At 40.0% G+C, this 23,630-nt stretch overlaps 1 protein-coding gene across 2 annotated transcripts in view; it reads right to left on the minus strand.

Annotated features, from left to right (window-relative positions):
- The window catches only part of MRPS28 (mitochondrial ribosomal protein S28), a 129,817-nt gene that overhangs the window by 101,619 nt on the left and 4,568 nt on the right, over positions 1–23,630 (minus strand). For both annotated transcript variants that reach the window (XM_024209005.2, XM_024209006.3), the window contains exon 2: positions 821–1,002. In XM_024209005.2, the coding sequence (XP_024064773.1) occupies positions 821–1,002 (182 nt within the window). The remainder of the gene's footprint in view (positions 1–820; positions 1,003–23,630) is intronic.

Consider the following 23,630-nt stretch of genomic DNA (forward strand, 5'->3'; position numbering starts at 1 on the left):
ACGCTGCTACCATTGCCACTGGGCAACCTGCAACCCAGCTGCAGAAGTATGGAGCTGTCCCTGAAAAGTGAGGAAGACAACAATGAATCCAGTTTATATTCAGTTCACATTTGTAATGCTATCTTCTTTGTACTCATAACAGCAGAAACATCTCTTTCTCCTCAAAAAAATAAAGCTTATTTTCTACAGAAATAGATGGTTTTAACTCATTATTTCTTTTGAAACCAACATCTACAAATACAGAAATCTGACCTTTCATGCATACATCTTGCTCATCAGAAAAGCTTACACAAATATATTAGTGGTGCACTCATCTAGAAACAGGCAATGAATCTAAACTGGATCATATTTATCCATTTATGTCATCACAATTTATCTCAGTCCAATTGTTCATTATTCATTCGTAGCCAATGTGCATTTCAAGGTGCAAAGATAAAATTCTGACAATTTAAAAAGCTGAACTAAAAGAAGACAGAAAACATTAACAAATAAATTATTTTGGATCGCCAGTTAATGTTCTTTTTACGAATCACACATTTAAAAAAAAGTAATTCCCCTCTGGGCTTTAAGAGTTTATCAATCATTGGCACACAAACGTTACAATGTAAGGGAATCTGCTCTTAATGCAGTGACTTCAGAGCAAAAGCAAATCTTTTTGTGATTTGGATTAGTTCTCCACCTGAAATCTATAGTTCAGCAGTTTAAAATCTATAAATTACAAAGAGACCCTATCTGAGATCATTCCAAAAAGATTTCTGACTACCTAGGTATTCTGGTTTTCTTGCAAATTTTATTCATTTACCACAATAGTATTACTTACTCTCCATCTACTTCTGGTCGGTTGCACACACAGTGAAACTTGCCACCGAAATCTATATAAAGATCATCTTCTACAATGTGGAAGATTTGACCAAGGACAATTTTGTCTTTGGCAGGCCCCATCTGAACTAAAGGAGAGTGTCTCAACATGGATGCAAAGGATTCCACGTTCTTTGAATGCACCTACAGATAAATATAAAAAAGAAAAAATGTGATACATATATTTCTATACTTAAAATGCAACTGATGTCTAAACGAAATACTAAATCTTATTTTTAATGTATAAATAAGAGCCATTCACTACAATACAATTCAAGATTTCATGTCCTTGGCACACTTTTTGTAAATTCTCTCCTTTTGAGAGGATTTCAGTTATGGTATATTATTTCTCTGATCCAAAACATTTCACGTATTAAAAAGGGCAATATTTTAATAGTTCAGCTATACAGTATAAAGATGATAAATAATACTTTGCACCTATGTAGTAAGGCATGTCTTCAAATTGTTCTATAAACATTAACTAATCAATAACTTAATAAAATAATGTAATAGTTCTTTAAAAGGTATATTTCCTAATTGATATGATCTACTTGCATGTAGAACCTCATTAAAATTAGATTTTAATTTACTACATTTTGCTTCCTCATTGAAAATGCACTCAAATACATTTGGCAAGACATTATCAAAAATTAAAAAATAATTACAGTCAGTAATTTAGCTTTTTGGCTTTTGTATTTAAATAATAAAAGGAACAGTCCAAATTACGGATTAATGTTCAGAGCTTTTTTTTTTTATTAACACCCACATATAAACATGGAAAATATTTCATCGGAGTAATGATTTGGAAGTACATATACAAACTTGATTTTTTAAAACACCCATACAGCAGTGAGTCTCAAACTTTTATATTGGTGACTCCTTTCACACAGCAAGCCTCTGAGTGTGACCCCCATTACAAATTAAAGAACACTTTATAAAAAATATTTAACGCCATTATAAATGCTGGAGGTAAAGCGGGGTTTGAGGGTAGAGGCTGATAGTTTGCGACCCCCCATGTAATAACCTTGCGACTCCCTGAGGGGTCACGACCCCCAGTTTGAGAAGCAATCTCTACGGCAGGGGTTAACAACACCTTTTTTTCCTCTCTCATACACCAAAATCTCAAACAAAACACTTGAATTCAAGTGCCTACTGGCAAAATACATAGAACACTATTTTTTCCCCTTGAAGACAATTGGGGACCACAAATCCTCCTCCTCAAGCAAAAGGAGACCTCCCCCTTTTCTACTTGGTTTCAGGGAGACCTGCTCCCCTAAGTCCCCAATCTGTCTCAATTATGTCTGATAACTAGTGTATTTTCTTGAGTACACTCATCCATGGATTTTAATAAACATCTCTCTACATCCAATTAAAAACAATAACTGAAAAATACATCTCTGTGAAACTGAGGTACTTTAGCTGCCATCTGTGATGGCTGATGCTAACTGAGCATAATGTGACTGACATGAAAGATCTGGAAACAAGACAAGAGCATTTAACTGTACAGTTACAGCTAATAATTCAGCCATCAGTGACAATACATAATCAAGGAGTAAAACACTCAAAGGAAAAGTCTAAGAGAATTTAGACCAAACAGTAAATACTCAACTCTATACACAGGGTATTATGTACCTAAATATTCCAAGTAAAAGGCTTTAATCTTAGTATTAAGAAATGAAAGCCTTAAAATACCTAGATATACCATAGTCAGAAAGAAGCAGCATTTATAAAAACAAGACTAACTACTAAGATACTAAGTTTGGTTAATTTTAAGATGGATGCCTATGAAATACAATAACAGCCTTTTTCTGGGAAGCAAGAGAATTTGTGGAGGGATGCGTGGGTTTTTGAGACACTACCTCCCAGAAACAGAAAGTGCATGAAAAAGAACATTTTTATTCATAAGTTGCAAAGACAGAACACATTAATCAATTGCTTTTTGGAATTTAGCAATTATTACCTTAACAGAATAACTTCTTTATATAATTTCAGCCGCTGATTTTTCTAAGCCAAGGCATATGGGCTCCTAATCTCAATGGAACGGGTAATAATCAAATAGCCAAACCATTAGAGTTTTTGTTGATGTTGGAGGAGCATTGCTTTTCAGTAATTTCCTGCTTTTTTTTTTAATACATAGCATCAAAAGTCTCAAAGCTACTAAATGCTATTAAAATTATAGTTGCATCACTTTTCTCTATATAGTGGGTCAATCCTGAAAGGTGCTCAGAATGGCTCAACCCATGTGATGTTAACTCCAATGGGATTAGGGGGCACTCAGAACCTCACAGGAGCTCAGGGCCTTGCAGGATAAGGATCAATATCTAGAAAGCTTGGGTGAAACTCATTGCTGATGTAAGCAGTGAGGGAATTATACCTACTTCCATCTGTAGTGAAGTTAGCCCATGTGCCAGTCATTTTAAAATGGTAAATAAGACATTACAGGCTCTAACATTTTACCACCTTTTATATAGTCTACACAATGTAGTCTAAAATATAGAGTACCACTGGCTACAGACATCTATGATACTATTTACCCTTTGCAGCGGGAAATCTAATCTCTTCATGCCAAGGAACTAACCAAACAACCTACTGACGCATCAGCAGTAATGTGTTTTAATTGTTACAAGAGACTGTAGCACGAGACACAAACTATTCAATCAGAAAACTAAAACATTTCAAACTACTTGAAACCATATAGTATTTAATCAAAGAATCAAAAGCATGCTTAATGAGAAGCAAAGATGTTTCTACCTCATAACTCTTAACAGATAGTTCTGTGTTATTCATCAAATATGACACTATAAAAAACACACATACCCAAGTCTAAACTAAACAGATGCTGAAAAAGTTAGCAGCCACACAGCAGTAATCATATAGCGAGAACAGTGCCATCATGTTCTATCTGTAAATTTGGCAACCTCATTTCTAATAACGTCATAACAAAAAGGGATAGTTTTGAATTCCGACTTACTGGAATGCACAAACAGCTTGGGTTGTCCTGACATAGCAAAACCTCAGGAATTGGAAATTGAGCTAGAGATCTGACGCCTGCCAAATCTGCTGACTCAGAAACTACCAATGTAAACAGTAGCACCCCAGGACTCTGACTAGAATACTTTTAAGCAATTGTGTATAAAAAACACCTATTTACCAAGAGATAGAAGTAGCTGTTGATACGCCACCAGCATAAGTATCCTGTATAAAAACCTCCTGCTTTACAATCACTAATGCACACTTTTTTTTCAAATTTAGACATGTACAATATAAACTAAATTCAACTGGGTAAAGTAAATTAATTTTACAAAAGCACTTACAGTGCTTCGAGAATAAAAGCCAGATTCAATTGGAATGCTGACAGCAAGCATTAACAATTTGTATTTCTTCAGGTGATACGGCAATCTAGGTAATGCTTCACCTAATCCTCAGGCTGCCCTACATGCTGCTCAAATGACACAAACAAACATCTAAAATGAATCATCCTAAAAATCCTATAAAATAGATTATTGCATTTGAATCCTCATATCTAAGTAGTAAAAATTGTCTAAGGTTCTGCTTGTTAAAGTATTTTGAAGGAAAGCACAAATATAATTTCTTGCACTTTTTAGCACCTTAGAGACAATGCCAAAATCTACAACGAGTACTGACTGACCTCCCCATTAGACTTTAAGAGCATTGGGTAAAATGTTCAATAGCGTCAAGTGACTTAAAAACCTAAGTCCAATTTTCAAAAGTGACTTAGGAATTTAGGAGTCTATGGGAGGCTAGGAGAGGTATTTACAACTTTGGAGGTGTATCCACTCTTATTTTGGCATTTGCACTCAATACTGAGCTACTAGGCTCAGGTAATCTTTGAGTTGGAATGCAGGCTGAGCCCTGGAACAGGAAATCCTATCTGCTTGGACGATGGTTTGGCAGTCTCTGTGGCAACTCTACTAGGTACTTAGCCTACTGACTTCTTGGCCAATTTGGGATAATCAGAATGGCTATCATTTGCTCCAGTTTGATATTTTGAATTATTCTCACCAGCAAAAACAAGAAAAAGGGATGTATAGAGGCATATTTGGTTATCTGCTTGGCTGACGAAGAAGAGCCTTGTTTTCACGTTTCAACTGGATATGAATAGGCCCACCTGCGGCATGGCCTCACTTCCTGGACAGGAATTGGAATACTTCTTGATACAGAAACCACTGAATTGTCCATATGCTGGTGTCTTAGCTGCTTTTGTGTTCACTGTCTCTTTTATGTGGATCCTCCTGATGGAGGCTCAGTGTCACTGCATCCATGGAGGATCTTTGATTTGTGTTTAGACTCAAGCTTCTTTGTCCCCTTGCCAGACAATGGTATACCAAAGTCATTGTGTTGTCTGACCCAGAACCTGCTCCTGCAGGTGATTCTGAGGGCATGTCTACACAACGATAAAAACCCTTGGCTGGCCTGGATCAGCTGACTTGCGCTCTTGGGGTTTGGGCTCCATGGCTGAAAAACTGCTGCATAGACATTTGGGCTTGGGCTGCAGCCTGAGCTCTGGGACCCTGCAAGGCTGGAATGTCCCTGAGCTCAGGCTCCAGCCCAAGCCTGAATATCCATTCGGTGATTTTTAGCCCCTCGTCCCAAGCCCAAGTCAGCGGATCCAGGCCAGCTGCAGCCATGCCACAGGGCTTTTATCCCTGTGTAGACATACCCTGAAAGTCCCAGTGGCTACCCTTAGCACTCTCATCTCTAGAAATTTGATGCTCTGAAGCCTCAATGATCTCAAGCATATTGCCTGTGTATTATGACATCCCCAATGAGCTCCCCGCCTGACATCTGTGATCAAGATTTTGGGGACTGTGAAGGGAAAATTCATAATATTAATATCATATGGGCTTTCCGTTTTCACAAACGGAGGGAAATGGGTCACTCTGGATAATATCTTCATTCTTCTAAGCATCTCTTGCAGGAAATAGTTTAGATCCTGAAGCTCTCTTATGTGCAAGCTTGCCCTTGAAACAGGCTTTATGCATAAGACTGGAAGCAGCAGAAGCTGCAGGTAAAGATGGATGGACAAACTCGGTTCCTTGACACCATGGAGATCAACATCTGGGTCTCATCGAACCTTTGCTGTGCCAAGAAGCCTCTCTCTTTTGGACCTATTTTGACTTCTAGGTGGACAATTCTCTCAGAAGGGATTATGGATCTTCTTGAGATTTATTACAAACCCATGTGCCTGAAGCACGGAGACTCTCCTCTAAGTTGCTATGATGAGGATGAGATTCTAACGGTTGGTGTACAGGAGCCCCAAGACACTTCTGTGGGCTAACATCACCATCGATATGTTCATTTACAATCTGGTGGCAGAAAATGCAACTTTTTTGTTAATTTTCTGTGCAACTTCCAGGATTTCTCTTTAGATGTTGGTTTGTGTGTCTTCAGCTGCTTCCAAACATATAATTCCACTCTTAGATCACCTTCTGATGTATTTGTTGTTTTCTCTTCATGACTTCTAAATCTCCTCTAATTATTTTCTTCCAGTAGGCGCAACAGAATTGAGAGTGCAAACCTTTGAACCTCAGGTTATTTACAGCTGCTCGCTTTCCTGTCAAACATTCAGACCAGTCTACGATATAAATATATATAATCATGATGAAGATAAAATTTGAAAAATTTGGAAAAACATGACAAATAAAATTCAGATGTACAAAAAGGGTGTCAAACATCTAGGCCAATGGTGGGCAACCTGCAACCTGTAGGCTGTACACGATCCATCAGGGTAATCCGCTGGCGGGCCGCCAGTTTGTTTACATTTGCACGGCCGCTCGCAGCACCCAGTGGCTGCGGTTCGCTGTTCCCGGCCAATGGGAGCTCCGGGAAGCGCCGCAGGCCGCAGGGACGTGCTGGCCACCGCTTCCCGTAGCTCCCATTGGCTGGGAACGGCAAACTACAGCCACTGGGAGCTGCGGGCAGCCGTGCAAATGTAAACAACTGTCTGGCGGCCCGTCAGCGGATTACCCTGATGGGTTGCAGGTTGCCCACCACTAATCTAGGCAAATTAAGTGTAAATAACTGCTTTCGACACCCTAGACATTAAAAGGGGAAAGAGGCCAGAAGGGTTTAACACAAACCACAACATTTTGGATATGTTCAGTTTCCTATGTACACTATATAGGTCAGTATGAGAAATACTAAGAATATGGTCTCTCCCTAAAACTAAATATTCTGCAAGACAGTATCTCTCGAACAAAGGATGGAAAAATCATAGACCCAAACCTCAGTAAAAGATCCCCAGGTAATGGAGGAAGGCCATGCACATTTTCTGAAGTAAACACCCACCCCCAATTTAACAACAAGGTGGTCCCATCCCACCCAATGAGCATCAGGTCTTGAAAAACCTACAAACGTATTTTATGTCTGCTTGCAAGGACAAGCAGTGTGCATGTTGGAATGCGTGGAATACAAATGAAACATGGATAAATGAGATGGTTGGTTAAATTCCTGCAGTTGTGGAATGAATGATGTTAACATAAAGCAGTATGTGAAGAATGCAACTATCATGTACATAAATATAGGATTGCTAGTGTCTACACTGCAATTAGACCCCCACAGCTGGCCCATGCCAGCTGACTCAGGCTCACAGGACTGTTTAATTGCAGTACAGATGTTGGGCTCAGTCTGCAGCCTGAGCTACACCTCACAGGGTCCTAGACCCTGGGCTCCAGACCGAGCCCAGAAGTCTACAGTGCAATGAAACAGTCCTGCAGCATAAGCCCAAGTCAGCTGTGGGTATGTCTACACCGCAAAAAAGGTGTGTTCTTAACTTGGGTTGAAACAGCAGTGAAGACACAGCAACTCAGCTTTTAAATAAGGTTAGCAGCTCAAATTCAACCCTAGGCTCCCCTATAAGCTTTAAATCAAGCTGCTAACCCAAGATAAAAGCCGAGCTGCGGTGTCATCACTGCTACTTTAATCCAAGTTATCTAATATGGGCGAGCTAAGCAGAGTTAAAAAACAACAAGGAGTCCAGTGGCACCTTAAAGACTAACAGATTTATTTGGGCATAAGTTTTTGTGGGTAAAAAAACCCACTTCTTCAGATGCATGGAGTGAAAATTACAGAAGCAGGTCAGTGTATACTTTTTTTTACCCACAAAAAACTTATGCCCAAATAAATCTGTTAGTCTTTAAGGTGCCACCGGACTCCTTGTTGTTTTTGTGGATACAGACTAACACGGCTACCCCCTGATACTTGATAGAGTTAAAAACACACCTTTAATTTGCCATGTAGATATAATCTGAGTGAACCCTCTCAAGTACTAGGCCTGATGTCTTCATCTATCCCAAAGTGGAATTTTGCAGTTCTTCCACTGCTAGACTGGGAGCTCGGCTACAGTAGCCTGTGTATCAAGCATTCTTAACCTGCAGGTCTGACTGAGTCTGGGCACCTGGGATTCTTCCTATTGGAAGTCTGTGACCAGTGGTATTTCTGGTCAGACAGCCTTTTTAAAACAGAAGTATTGTTTATTTTAGAAGTAGGAACAAAGTTTTAGCTTGTACAGAAAAAGGATTTTAGAACAACTAAGGCCTGGTCTACACTACACAGTTAGGTTGACATAAGGCAGCTTATGTCGACCTAATTATGTGAGAGTACACCCTATAGCCTCGTTCCGCCTATGTAAGTGCCCTACTACACCGACATAACTCCACCTCCACGAAAGACGTAGGGCTTAAGTCACTGTAGTTATGTCTACTGCGTTACTTACATGGGCTGTTAGCTATCTGGTCAATTTCAGGGCTCCATGCTGTAGCTGTGAAATTGACAAGAAAGCCTGGGGGCTAGAGCCAGGCTGCCCCTGGCTTCCCACTCGGAACTGGGCTGCACCCACCCAGAACCCCACTCAGGAAGGCAAGAAGCCCAGGTGGCTGCCCCCTGCTCCTGGTGGGGAGGCGAGAAGCCCGGAGGACAGCCGTGGCTCTCAGTCCCACACACTGCCCTTATTCAGTTGGTGGAAGCGCTCCTGGTGAGGATGTGCACCACCGACAGGAGGGTAGTGTGGACATCAGCCACTGCAGTAATTACTGTGGTGGATGTAAGTTGACCTAACAGTGTAGTGATTTAAGTCTGTAGTGCAGACATGTCCTAACAGTCTACACATGTCTACTTACCTTGAGGCTTACCATCTCCTGATGGTAATATAGGCAAGGCCTAACTTCTTCAGACACTCCCATCAGATGTTGGAGTCTCAATCTGCTTCCCCTGAACTACTACACATGCCCTTTAGTGAGTGCTTTTTTTAAACCTGTCGGAGTTCTATGGATCTCTTTCGTGTCTTGGTCCAAACCAGTTCTGTAGGTTAGCTGGAGAGGAGGCAAAATCTTCAGAGCTAAGATTCCTGGCATTATTCTTTAACTCTCTATTAGCACAGAAAGGGATTATCTTGAGCAATTCTTCCCTGCCTGTTTTTCGAGATAGTTTACCCTGTTGATTTAAATCACTATTAGCCATACAGAAAATACTACACTAACCAGGCCAACATACAGTATTCATAAATTATTACACAGCAGCTCCAAATTCCTCACAGAGAAATATTATTCATAATTTCCTTTTGGATTAAACAAGCTATTATTTCTGCTGTGTCACAGGCTCATCTCACCTATTAGCTGGTGGTATTAGAAGCAAAGAGAAGCTGATGAATGAACACTAAGTATTTATACTTACAATATTAAATACTGTGGCCTATTTGCTGTACAGAATGTATTAATATTTTTGTGGTGTTGGACCATACAAGAGTGTTGTACTATGATGTAACCCCAAGTTCCATTCTGACTTTCAGTTAAGGATAACACACAAACACATATAGGTAGGGCTCTACCAAATTCACAGCCATGAAAAACATGTCACGGACTGTGAAATATGGTCTTTTGTGTAATTTTACCCTATACTATACAGATTTCATGGGGAAGACCAGTGTTTCTCAAACTGGGGGTCCTGACCCAAAAGGGGATTTCAGGGGGGTCGGAAGGTTATTGTAGGGGAGATCATGGTATTGCCACCCTTACTTCTGTGCTGCCTTCAGCGTTGGGTGGCCAGAGAGCAGCAGCTGCTGGCCAGGTGCCCAGTTCCGAAGGCAGCACCCCACCAGCAGCAGCACAGAAGGGTAGCAATACCATACCATGCCACCCTTACTGCTGCGCCGATACCTTCAGAATTGGGTGGCCGAGAGTGACGGCTGCTGGTCGAGGGCCCACCTCTGAAGGCAGCAGCACAGAAGTAAGGGTGGCAATACTATGCCATACCATCCTTACTTCTGTGCTGCTGCTGGGTGGTGGCACTGCCTTCAGAGCTCGGCTCCCGGACAGCAGCTGCCGCTCTTCAGCTTCCCAGCTCTGAAGACAGTGGTGCCGCCAGCAGCAGTGTAGAAGTAAGGGAGGCAATACTGGGACCCCCCCGCAAATCCCATTTTGGCTCAGGACCCCGACAGTTACAACACCATGAAATTTCAGATTTAAATACCTGAAATCATGAACCTGAAATTGGTAGGGCCCTACATATAGCCCTGCAATGTTTTCAGTGCAGCATGTCTTCTCCACATTACACTATTCAACAGTTACTCCTGAAGGAATTCTGTGCCAAAAAAATAAATATTCTGTGCGAAAAAATTAAATATTCTGAGTTCATTTTAAAATTCTGCAAAATTCTGCGTATTTTATTTGTCAAAATAACGCAATATAATCACACCATTTTCAATTATTTGCTGACAAGCATTTTGAAATAAATTACCAAAATAATTGAAAATGGTGTGATTATATTGTTATTGTGTTTCTGTGTTATTTTAACCATTAAAATATGCAGAACTTCACCTAAAAATTTAAAATTCTTCAAAGAATTCCCTCAAGAGTACCAGGGCTCTGTGTGGCGCAATCTGGGTGCGGGCAGCTCGGTGGGGGGTCTGCATGCAGGGGGGGTATCTGGATGCACAGGAGCTCAGTGTGGGGTTCTGGGTACAGGGGGAATAGGACTCTGCAGGGGAATCCAGATGAAGTGTGGGTGAGGGGCTGGGGAAGTGGGGGGTCAGGGTGCACCTGGTTGGGACCCAGTGGGGTGGGGATCCGCATATGGGGGGCTCCTGATGCAGGGGGTGAGGCTCGGTGGGGGGGCCTGAGTGCGGGGGGCTCCTCATGCGGAGGGGGCTTGTTGGGGGGTTCCTGGTGCATGGGTGGGAGGAGGGGTCACTGTACAGGGAGCTGCTCTCCCTGTCCGCCCAAGCCCCCTGCATCCGGGCCCCCCTGCATTCAACCCCTCCCGCTGAGCCTCACCCCTGTCCCCGCACCTGGAACCCCTCTCCCAAGCCTCTTCCCCACCTCGCGGTGCAGAGCTTCCTGCAGCCACGGGAAGTTTCTGGGGCTTGATCTGACCCAGCCTGGCTACTCCCTGCAGGGAAGGGGGAGGGGGAACTCTGTCTCCATCCTCCTTCCTCTCCCCCAGCTAGGACTAATGCCCTGGGAGACTGGGGCCCAGCTTGACAAAGCCCTGGCTGGGATGATTTTGTTGGGGTTGGTCCTGCTTTGAGCAGGGGATTGGACTAGATCTCCTGAGGTCTCTTCCAACCCTAATCTTCTATGGTTCTACGGGGGATCCCCAGACCTCCCTCCCCGCAGTGATCTACTTCTCCACACAACCCTGACAGCACAAACAGATGCGTCTGAGCTGCTGAACTGACAGTGAGGGATGAGTGAGTACTGGTGAAGCTTCTCTTTGCTTCCCCACAGAAACCATTTTCTCCAAGGAAGCAAAGGAAATCTGCGCAGAATTTCCCCAGGAGTAAACAGTACTGATTTAGTTGTTAATCTCTTGATTTGAAAATATTACCAGACCAGAAGTATTAAGTCTTTCTTTCCTATTTTGCCAGATATGATACAATTCAATATGGATGGCAAAACTGTTGCTACCCCATCCTGGCTTGGCAGTCTAATGGTCTAAAAAGCAAAGCAATTGACCAGTGTCCACTAAATGTAGTGTTTTTGAAGACTTACCACTCATTGAATCCACTGCATGTGACAAATTATATCTTAGACTGTAATCACAACACTGCTTATAAAATCAAAATAGTGTATGGACAAAATATACACATCAATCTGGGCACACAACAGAAATTTAAACAAGACCACTGATCAGACAACCCTGCATGATACAGACCAAATCAAAAGTTTTAGCTAGCATGTGAACAAAGTAAATACAGCTGTTAGTAAAATTCACCTATTAAGGCACATAAGTAAGATGTTCAATTATAATCGACTTTTACTTGTATAGTTACAACTAAATACTGTACACACACAGTGTTTACTTTTTTAAAGCACACTATGTTTTGAAATTTTTTCCCACCATAGTATAGTTCTTTGTCCTCCCTCATTAGTGGCCTTTGGGTTTCTGGCATATAAAAAAAACCCACACAATTAAAACTCATAGTATTTCCCAACAGATTCAACATATAAGCCAACATGGGCAACCACAAAGACAAGATCGACCTCTTCGTTTTTTTTAAAACAAGAGACTTTTTTACTTTATTCCATACAATCGGAGATAATGGTAGGGAGCACAAACATGGATCTCATTACCAACAGGAATTAAAAACAACTACTGTATAAACTGAAACAGGAAGAAATTTTATTTAATAAAGTTGCTTTATAAAACAGAGTAACAGGAGAAGTCATAAAAGAAGGATGTTTTATCAAAAACAAAGAAAGTGAAAAGCTGTGATTAACTCAGAGAAAACAGTTAAATGCTGACTTGGAAAGTCACAAGGGCGAGTTTTGAATGGGATTTGGGAGGCAGTTGGATGGAAAGTCAGAAGATATTCTCACACAACAAAATATTGTATTAAAAACTTTTTTCTTCTTAGCAAACATGTTGTCCTGGGTCATTTCTGTAAGCATGAGAGTCACCACAATCCTATTTCTGTCTATTATATTTTAAAGTTAACTGGTCATTGCCTGCAACCAAAGCACTGAAAATACTGGTAATATATGAATTAGTAATACATTTTAATCTTCTCTAGTAGTTTGAAAAACAATGCATACAACAGCTATTGCAATGAATACCAACAGCCTTTTTGAGAGCATTATTCCTTCTTGCTTATTTCAATTTAATAATAATTTAGAAAAATAACCAACCATAAACAAGTCTTCAAAATGACCCCAGTGAACAAAGCAAACTTTGTGGAGGAATGTCAAAATTCAGAGAAAAGATGAAAAAAAATGAATAAGAGCTACAGTAAACATTACAAAACACAAAACTGAAAGAGCACAGTGAAAACTGGAGGCTCTTTCTCAGACACTTTCAATATGCTAACAAAAATGCAGTGAAGGAATTTTGGAAATGGTGACCAAAAGAAAGAAAAAAGCAAGAAATGATCCAGTCTCAATAGAATTATACCACGAGTAACAGTAATTGCTTTGATTGAGATTGCTTAAGTATCTGCGTTCTATTCATTTAATAACTTTCTGAAACTTACATATTTTGGATTTAAATTATTTCATGTTCAGTCCCGGCCTAAAAAGATGTATTTTTTTCCAAATTTAAAAATAAAGCTATTCTGAGTAAGAGGGAGAAAAATACATGTATAATTTTTCCCATTATATAAAAAAAATCTTGTTCCTATTTTAACAACAACTCTACAACCAAAAATGATGGGGGCTGAAAGTTGAAATTTGATATTTAAATATCCTTCAATTAGAAGGAGTGATCTGGGTGTTCTAGCACAATTTAGTTTTGATTTTACCGAGATACATACAGCCTTTCAAAAATCACTTGTTGCACATGTGCAGTACTATTTTGCAAAGGGTTTTTCACTAAGGCCCTGACTACTCACATTTGCAGAATAAGTGCCTAAGCATGTAAGTAAATCATCTAAGGAGCCCATGCTGCACATGTATTCCAGGCTAGCTCATTTATACTGAAGATACAAAGACTTTAGGGAAAGGTTGCTGCACACTTTATAAGACCTGTGTAAAGAAGACCTGCTCTGATGTGCCTTTGAAGCATGCAGTTGCTAAAAGTTTGCATGAGAGGGTCTCTCTCTGCCCCTCCCACCCATTGCATTCCTCTATGCATCTAGCAATTCCTTCTGCAAGTCTCCTGCATATGTGGGACAGGACATTCTAAGGGCGTCTGGATAGACAATTCCAAACCGTTGATTTACAAGTGCTACTGCCAACTTGTTTAAAGCTTGCTGAGCTACAAAGTCATAGAAAGTGAAGTTTTTTCTTACGTTTTTATTTTTTCCAACTTTATTCTTAAAGCAAATAAAACAAAACCCACAAAATCCAAGAGACAAAGCTACATAAAGAGAATGTTAAAGCTGCACTCAGAAATCAGAAAATGCCAAAAGTCAGGTTACATTAGAAACCTTAACTCTGCCCTCTTGCACACATCACAATGGAGATTTTAAATCAAGACTGGCTGCCTTTCTAAAATATGTGTTTTAGTTCAACCACAAGTCATTGACTTGATACTGGAATCACTGGGTGAAATTCTACGGCATGTATCATGCAGGAGGTCAAACTAGATTATTACAATGGCGCTGTTCGATGTTAAAATCTATTATGTAGTCTTTAATTATATGATCATACACTATTTCTCAAACAATACAGTACATTTCTATACCATTTTTCTAACACTTTACATTCATATTTGATTAATAGTGAAAATTTGCTGGCATATATTGGACATAAAAATTATTTTCTTCATAGTTAATTGCTTAATCCCCTGAATTGCAGCTATGGAAGGATGTGTCACTGGTTGAAAAAGAAAGCGATTAGCGTGTGAGTGCTGACAAAAATATTAAAAATTATACATGGAGAGAAAATAATTTACCAGAGATTTTTATTCCAACACAAAAAACTTTGTTTAATGTGCATGTTGGTTGCTTTCTATCAAACTATTACAAGAATCAGGAAATAGAAAGTTAAGGATTAAACTTCAACTACAAGTTTAGAATATGACATGACAATTTAGTTTTTATCATGTAATTAGTGAACAGACAAATATATGAAGCATTCCAACTGTTTAGTATTATACTTTACATGTTATTTTCCATGTTCTTCAAGAAGTACCATGTAGGCAGTTTTTAAACGACAGCCATCTTATTTTTATGTTTGGCATAGTATACAATCTCTTTTCCTGAATTACCCTGTTTTTAAATCAAAACTTCTTTGCTGTATAATTTTTTTTCCTATGGTTCTGATCATATTTTTTATGTTGTGACTTTTGCCTTTTCTGAGTCAGAGGCATTTTCATAGATGTGTTGTCTAGATATATAAAAAGCAGCCCTTCAATACTGTGGAAAACAGAAATTATGTTATGGTGTCATAATTTTAATAAATATACGTAGGTGGCAAAATAATGTAATACAACAATACTGATGTTGTAGCATATGCCCTTGTTAATTATATTGCACAATATTGTTCACAGAATGTCAGAAGACCTGTTCTACACAGGAGGTCAGACTAGATGATCACAGTGGTCCCTTGTAGCCTTAGAATCTACGTATCTAGAACATATAAAAATCAGCATTAATTTAATATATATCTCTGTGTTTTGGGAGAAAGTTTTAATGTCAAGAAGCAGAAAAATATAGCAATGCTAAACATATATTTATTATTTACCCACACATATTCAATAGAGAAAATGTATTTATTTATTTTGGTACTAGGAAAGAGTAGGGACTCAAGTCTATAATTTCCTTCTTTTGAAAATATTAAGGAAGTCATAGTCCCCAATTGATAAGACGTACCTACATGAAAAGGAGCTAGAATTTCATATCCATTATTTTCATGTAATCCTTTTTTGAAAACAATAATAATTATCCTTTGAAAATAAACAGTACAATTTACCTCAGAACAAGTCTAAAGTATCATCGCTAGACCTTATCTAAACACAATATGCTCTCACCACAACTGCTCCTGTGTCCCAGTTTAATGTAAGCTTAGTGTGAGGTAAATCAGTTATCATTTGAATGTAGTAGAAAGCAGTGACATCACTTTGTTTACATGCTGTATTGCTACCACAATTACAAGGGGCTAACCCAAAAACGTCATAACTTTACAACGTCTTATTGTGAGTTGTCAACTCAAACAAATATCCCTGTTTCCTGTAAAAAGTAGGAGCTCTCTCATTATCTTCCCATGTAAGCTAGACAAAGAAGGGAGAAATTGCACCACAGAAGGCTCCAAATGATGACGCACTTTCTGGACTGCAGCCGAAACACATTGTTTAATGGAGGCGAGCAAACCATGTGCTCATAATAAGGGATTAAAAAACATATGCAAAGTTTTTTTCCAAAAGTTAAACAACATATGTAATTTAATACAAATGTAATAATTATTAGAAATGTTATCTGTGTTTTTCCATCAAAAATTCATTTATAGAGGAAGAAAAGTTAGATCATCACAATAATATCACCACAGATCCACAGGAGGGAACTTCAAATGGATGTAGAAAATCTTCACATTCAGGGAAAACAGACCAGTAGACCTTTTGTGCAGAAGAAGATACAGAAACTGCAAAATATTTTACAGGTCAAGATGGTTTAGATGAAAAAGAGTTATCACAGCATAATTTTAGATGGAGAAACACACACATACAATTGTAATGTTAATATAAATCCACCTCTACCCCGATATAACGCGGTCGTGGGGAGCCAAAAATCCCTACCTCGTTATAGGTGAAACTCTGTTATATCGGGGTAGCGGTGGCAGGGCTCCAGCGGTGATTTAAAGGGCCCGGGGCTCTCCGCAGCAGCCGGAGCCCTGGACCCTTTAAAGCGCCGCCGGAGCCCTGGACCCTTTAAAGCGCCGCCGGAGCCCCGCTGCTACCGCACTATATGTGAACCCATGTTATATCGGGTCGCGTTATAGCGGGGTAGAGGTGTATGCAATGACATGGAGAACAGAAGATGAGATATACATGTTAAGCATTGTGCCTCAGCCAAGCAAGTGAGATGCAATGATAATTAAAAGAACTATTCAATACACAGATATGGTAAAACGTACGGTACATTCATAAATAAGAAAACATCAAAATAAAAGTTGATGATTAAGGGTGAGATTTTCAACATTGCCTAAGGGACTTGTGCTCTTAAGTCACTTAGGCACTTTTATAAATCTCAACCTTAGTTATTCACAATTATAACATTTCCCAAGAGTTATATGTTTTAAAAGTGACTAGACAGAAAATCCCCCAAATGTGCAGTACTTTTTCCACTCTGTCTTAAAAGAACTGATGCCCTCTGCTGTAATAAAACTAAAGTTAGCCTAACTACACAAAAGAGGATTCTTTGCTCCGTTACCTCCACCTTGTGGTTATAAGTGAGACGCTGAAGGTTAGGGTCATTGTTGGGTTTTTTTTGTTTTGTTTTTGTTTTGTGGTTTTACTTCCAACAACTTACATTTCATTAAATTTAAGGGGCTGAGGACTAAGTTTACAGACATAAATTCTTTAGTAAATAGTTTTAAAATAAACATTTGAGATGTTCTAAAATTTTGCCTAAATGTAAAATGTGGACCTGGTATCTCTTTTTCTGTTATTATTAAGGAAACAATAGGAGCAAATAAACCTTAATACTGTGCCAACGCACACTTTTTCTAAACAACTGAAAAGAAGTAATAATCATTTCCACTTACAGATATTAAGCTACAAAACTTAGGTTATTCACTCTATTATCAAAACATTTTACACTTTATTTAGTCTATCATACAGCAAAAGACTTCATTTAATGTAACTTAAGGTTACTCTGTTCTACTTTAACATTTTTCTCAACCACTGAAAAGCTACCAAATAAATAACATTCAGTTAAGATCAACAACCACGTTTTATTTCTCTTCCAACATCTACATAAAACTAATCAACTCTTACCTAATAGCCAGGCCTTCATAAACTACTACGTAACCTTCAATCTGACATGCATACAAGGACATATGTTAAAAATATTTGTCTTTTTAAGATTTTGTTGAATAGATTTCATAGGGGAAAAAGAACAACTTCTAACATACCAGTTCTTGTAGGTGTGTCAAAGTTAAGACTGCATGGTAGTTTTTGAAGCCTTGGCTGTCAACCATGTGTTGTGTAAAAAGGACAGTAATAGATAAAATTGTTAAGTTTTATATTGGTGTAAGTAGAGAAACAAGCATGGCTGTTGACCTTAACATTGTATTTGCTAGCTTTTCAGCAAAATGTTATTAGAGTAGAACTGAGCAACCATAACTAACTTTAAATGAAAACTTTTATATGTTAATTTCCCTAGATTTAAAAAAAATGTGCAAATTGGAAATGAAAAATAAAAATAAAATAATACAGGGCTTTACAAAGAATACCACCAATATAGTGAAGCACACGGCAGCTGCAGGGAATGCTTGACTATGGGAAATGCTTGTCAACATTAAAATGCAGAGCTTGCAGCTTGGCGACTCTTGATGTCATGTGTGAAAAACTTGGAAAACTATCTAGCAAAGAATGTAAGAATTAGTGTATGTGATGCTTTTTCAATTGGCTTTGCTGAAGTACATGTCGAGTAAATAGGGAAATTGGAATTTGTCTAATTTTCTGCCATGTTCAGACATAGATTATCTGTTAGGCAATAACACTGTTATATTATTAATGCAGTGCTTTCAAACTGGCAAAGCTCAAATCAGTTATGAAATTTAAATTTATTTTCTCAGAAATTCAAAATGGAAAAATATAAGAGTGGTGATCCACAATAATCCATCCCAGAAATTTAGTGTAGAATCTCTGTATGTACTCTTTGCAAAAGGGTTCCAAAAAAGCATGAGACACTAGGGACCCAATTTAAAAAACATCTGTTTTTATCTCAAATATTTTGAAGTACCTTAACTCCACCACAAATTCCTACCACACAACAATTTAAAGCTTTCTTCTTTCTTACACTGTATTTTGTTGACCCCCCCGCCCCCATCCCCACCCCACCCAGAAGTGAAATATTTAGCAGATACTCCAATTCTTTTGCCCTGTTAAGGTTGCATCAGAGAATTGTGGTTAAGTGTGGCTTCGATATCATTCCCCCATAAGAACTGCAAAACTACCCATAAACTTTGTACTCTCTCATAGAAAGTTCACTGTGGGCCAGGATATGCCTGGTCCTTACATGGCTACATAGTGGAGATGGGGAATAAAGATCTCTCTCTTTGTGCTGCCCATCTAAGGTAGTGGTCCCCAAACTGTGGGGCACGACCCCCTAGAGAGGCACAGAGGAACATTTGGGGATGAGGGTGCACGGTGGGGCCCAGGCCAGCCCCAATGGGAGTGCCACCCAGCCACAGTCCCACCCCCCGCCACAGTTCCGCCATGCCCCCTGCTCTGTCCCCAGCCCAGCTCTGACTCCAGCTGCAGCTCCGCTCCACCCCAGCCCAGGTCTGGCCCCAGCCACAGCCCAGCTCCAGCTCCTCCTCCACCATCCCCAGTTCTGCTGCCAGCTCCGTTTTCAGCCCAAGTTTTAGCACCACACAAATAAGTACAGTGCCAGTATGGCAGCAACAACATGAGTGTTATTTCACGGACTGGCTGCTCTCACTCAAGCTAGGCTAACTCAAGAGAAGTAACTTGAGTATAGAGAACTTGAGATAACTCTGCAGTGAAGAAATACCCTGATCTAAACTGGCTCCTGTACATAGGGGAACCAACCCATCCTTGAACCAACTCCCAAACACTAATGTAATTAATGGCCAGTGCCCACACATTCCCAACAGTCAGAAGGCTCGGGGATGAAAGAGAAAGAGAGAGGAAAAGCTCCTTCCCTTCCAGGAAAAGGGGGGGGGAGGGGGTGGAAGAGGTGGTTTCAGATATATCAGACATCTGCAAGTCATAGGCTGATATGCAAGATGGAGCCCCCCTCCCCAGCATCCATCTTCCCCTTCCCAGCAGTTCGGAGTGGGGTGAGGCTGAGTTTCTCATTAGGGCACTGCCTGTGAATTTTACTGGTGAGGGCTCTGCCATCTTTCATACTGGTCACTGGTAAACATTTCTAACGGGTGTCTTGACCCCTTCCACGGACATGGTCCAGCTCCCTCTGCAATGGCTTCTGGTAGCACTGACACTAGACCAAAGGAGATCTTGCACTCAAGTACAAGGACTCTCACCATGCCTGGTTCCTGCTGCGGTCCAAAGGAGAGGGAGATGCTTGAAGTGCCCATGTTTGAGCCAGTATTTTTCCATGCACATAAACTGGAGGTATAAATTGGAGAGTGTGACACATCTCCTTGCCTCTTTCCTGCTCATCTCTGGACTGCGATTTCTAACTTTGATTTCTAGCTTTGAACAATAGACTGAGGACCCCAATATTTGGGATGAACCAAAGAGCTTTATTGCAAGCTATCAGATTTAACATCACTGCTATTAGCCTGATCTACAGATTCTAAAATCAACTGTAATTCATATGATTCAGTTTACTTATTTATTAACTCTCTTCTCTTTTTTTATATTAATAAATTGTTAGTTTTTAGTTTGCTAGAGGATTGGCTACCAGCATGGCTTTTGGGTAAGATCTGGAGTATACTCTGACCTGGGATGAGTGGCTGGTTCTCTGGAACTGAAGGAACTAATATGTGTGATTTCTGGTATTTATAATCATTTATCACTGAAGTCTGCTTTGTCTGGGTGATACATGAGGGGCTAGAGAGCCTGAGAGGGACTGTCTGTGGCTTCACAATAACTAGTACAATATTTTGGAAGCACACATTTGTTACTGGCTTGGTGAAATCTTATGATAGAGTAAACCTCCTGTCTGGGATACATGCCCTGTATTTTGACAGTCTGACCTGAGATTGGCGCTCTTAGCTGTGTCCCATACCAAGCAGCGTGACAAACTGTATCAACCTGATATACTCAGTATAGAATTCAGGTATTTTCTATTGCTTAGTTTTATTACAGACAACTTGTAACTGATCTGGGCCCCTGTGAAGTCAATGAAATTTTGTTACTGACTGCACTGGAAGCAATTCTAGCCCACGGCAAATATCTTACTGATTAAACAGATTAGTTCTATTCTGATGATATTCACAGAGGCAAAACAGATTTCTATTATACCTTATTGAATATCTGACTGCATATAAATGAATCATGTTCCATATATTGCAATTATATATGTATAATGGAGACACTTGCAACAACTCTATAGCTTAGGTTGCATTCTGAAATCGTTTTTAAATGTGGCATCAATTTCTGGATTGGTTTGTTTCACATATAGTTGATCTTCCAGTGTGAAATTTCCACAGTGTTATCTTTTATGCCCTTTGATTTTTCTACGTAAACTTTGTTTTGTTTTGTGTAATACATTTTTAAAGGAGTGTTTGAAGTTAGGCTCTTTTGTTATCCTTTGATCAACGTGTATTTATAAAAACAACATTGTGTATCGATACAACAACTGGTGAAGAGGTGGCCCTTGCATAGATCTACTACGGTAGGCAGTTTTTGAAAATAAATATCTAGGATTAAAGAGGGTGACCAGATGTCCTGATTTTATAGGAACAGTCCTGATTTTTTCTTATATAGGCTCCTACTACCCTCCCCCCCCACACACACCACACACACACACACACACCCTGTCCCGATTTTTCACACTTGCTGCTGGTCACCCTAGGATTAAATGTCATTTTTTGCCTGTTTGTAAGTTTACCTTTTTGCAGAATTGGTGCATTAAATCTTCTGGGGAACTCACAATTGCCCTCTTTCAAAAATGGCTGCCATATCCCACTATTCTTAGAGGGACTGAGGCCACAGGCTGCCTTCAATTATGAGGATGCTCTTTCCCACCTGTGTAGGAGGAAGGCTTTTTATAGAAAGGGCTATTTTTGCAGAGAGCAACCTGAACTTTAATCTTTGCTATATTTGAAAAATTCACCAGCTTAACTAGATTGACTTTTAAACCAATGTATCCAGTTAAACTGGTGTAAATCCCTAATGGAGATACACTGAACTGGTTTAACCCTTAAGTCAATAAAGAGAGACAAGAAAGGGTTAATCCCATTTAGATAATCAACAATAGGAATTCACATCAGTTTAGCTAGGGCATACAAAAAAAAGGTATCTAACCACTAGAATTAAGGCTCAGCTTGACATATTAGGTCCCAGTCCTATAATCAGGCTGCTGCATCCTAGCAGGACCCACTGAAACCAGCCCACATAGGTCTGCTTGCAGAATCAGAACTTAAAAGAACTGCTCCAGTGTTTGTCTATTAAACATTGCAGTTAGACAAATAGGTACCGTATATACTCGTTCATAAGCCGAACTTTTTTAGTAAAAAAAGGGAAGCATCAGAGAAGGGGGTCGGCTTATGAACGGGTATAGAGGTGGGACACTGCCCTCCACCCCCACCCACCCCCAACAGAGGGGGCAAGGAGAAGCAGCAGAGCCAGAAGGGAAGAGACAGGGCCAGAGTCTCTCCACTTCTGGCCACACTGCTCTCCCCCCAGTCTCCGAAGCAGCTGCAGCTCTGGGGCTGGCAGGCCGTGCCACCCGGCCCAGCGTGCCAGAGCAGGCTGTGGCTGCGCCGTTCGGTCTGGCCCGCCGGAGCACGCTGAGGCCATGAGACGCTCCGGCCAGGCCAGAGACATCCTCCCCGGCCCACCCCAGCTAAGGTGGGAAGGAATGGGATGGGAAGAGTGTGGGGGTCCCGGGCTAGGGGTGGGGTCATGTGGGGGGTGGTCACAGGGGTTACTCCCCTGACCCCCAGCTTCTCCCCCCGCAAAAAAATTTCCCCACCAGTTGCTGTCCCGGCCCATCAGGGTAAGCAGCTGGCGGGCTGTGACACTTTGTTTACTTAGGTTTACCTCCATGCAAGCGGACGCTTGAGGTAAACAAACCGTCTCGGCCCACCAGCCAAAGTTTGCTGACCCCTGAATTATAGGGTCGGCTTATGAATGGGTCATAAAAAATTTTCATTTTTACTTATCCATCTTGGAGGGGTCAGCTTATAATGAACCGGCTTATGATCAAGTATATGCAGTATGTAAAACTGAAATTTACATTAACAAATTAGACAATTTGACAACTATCAGAAAATGCTTTACCTATTTTTGTTACATGACATTTTAGATTACTATAATTTAAACCAATAAAAGAAAAAAAAATCCCTATTTTCCCCCAATATTATTTTACTTTGTGGATTTAACAACAATCATGTAAGGCTCCATGCTATGGTAATACAAATAATAAATAATCACACTAACAGCCAGTTTCCTGCAACTGTTCACCCTTTGTTTGCCTGGATCTATTACACAACAACATGGGAGAGAAAAAAGTGTTACCACATTCTCCTATTTAACATGAAACCACTGTAATTGGCAGGGAACTCAATAGCAGTATGTTTATTTTTATTTTTAAATTGGTTAGATTTCATGTTGACAGAATCCCTTTAAAAAGATACCCATGCAGGCTTCAACATTTTTTTCATAGGCTGATAAGCCCTGACTTTATTACATGTTGGTAGTAGGGTGAACTTGGCCAAGGAGAAACTGACTCTCTGATTTCAGAAGGAAAAACACAAGACTTGAAAGCTGATTTGATTATTCCATTATGAATTTTAATATGATTTTCTCTTAAATTAATCGTTTTGTTTACTTGTCAAATGAATAGGATCCAGAATTTGCTAAACAAAGAAAATCGAAACCTCACATTCTTCCTAAGAACGGATGGTTAGTTTTCTTTCGCTTCATCTGTATGTTCATGCTTCTCAGCATGTAATATTTCACAGCCCCCATGCAAGCATTAGCCAATACCTCCCCTCCAACTC

This window comes from Terrapene carolina, unplaced genomic scaffold (assembly GCF_002925995.2).
Source record: "Terrapene carolina triunguis isolate 2854851 unplaced genomic scaffold, T_m_triunguis-2.0 Scaffold58, whole genome shotgun sequence".
Classification (NCBI taxonomy): Eukaryota; Metazoa; Chordata; order Testudines; family Emydidae; genus Terrapene; species Terrapene triunguis.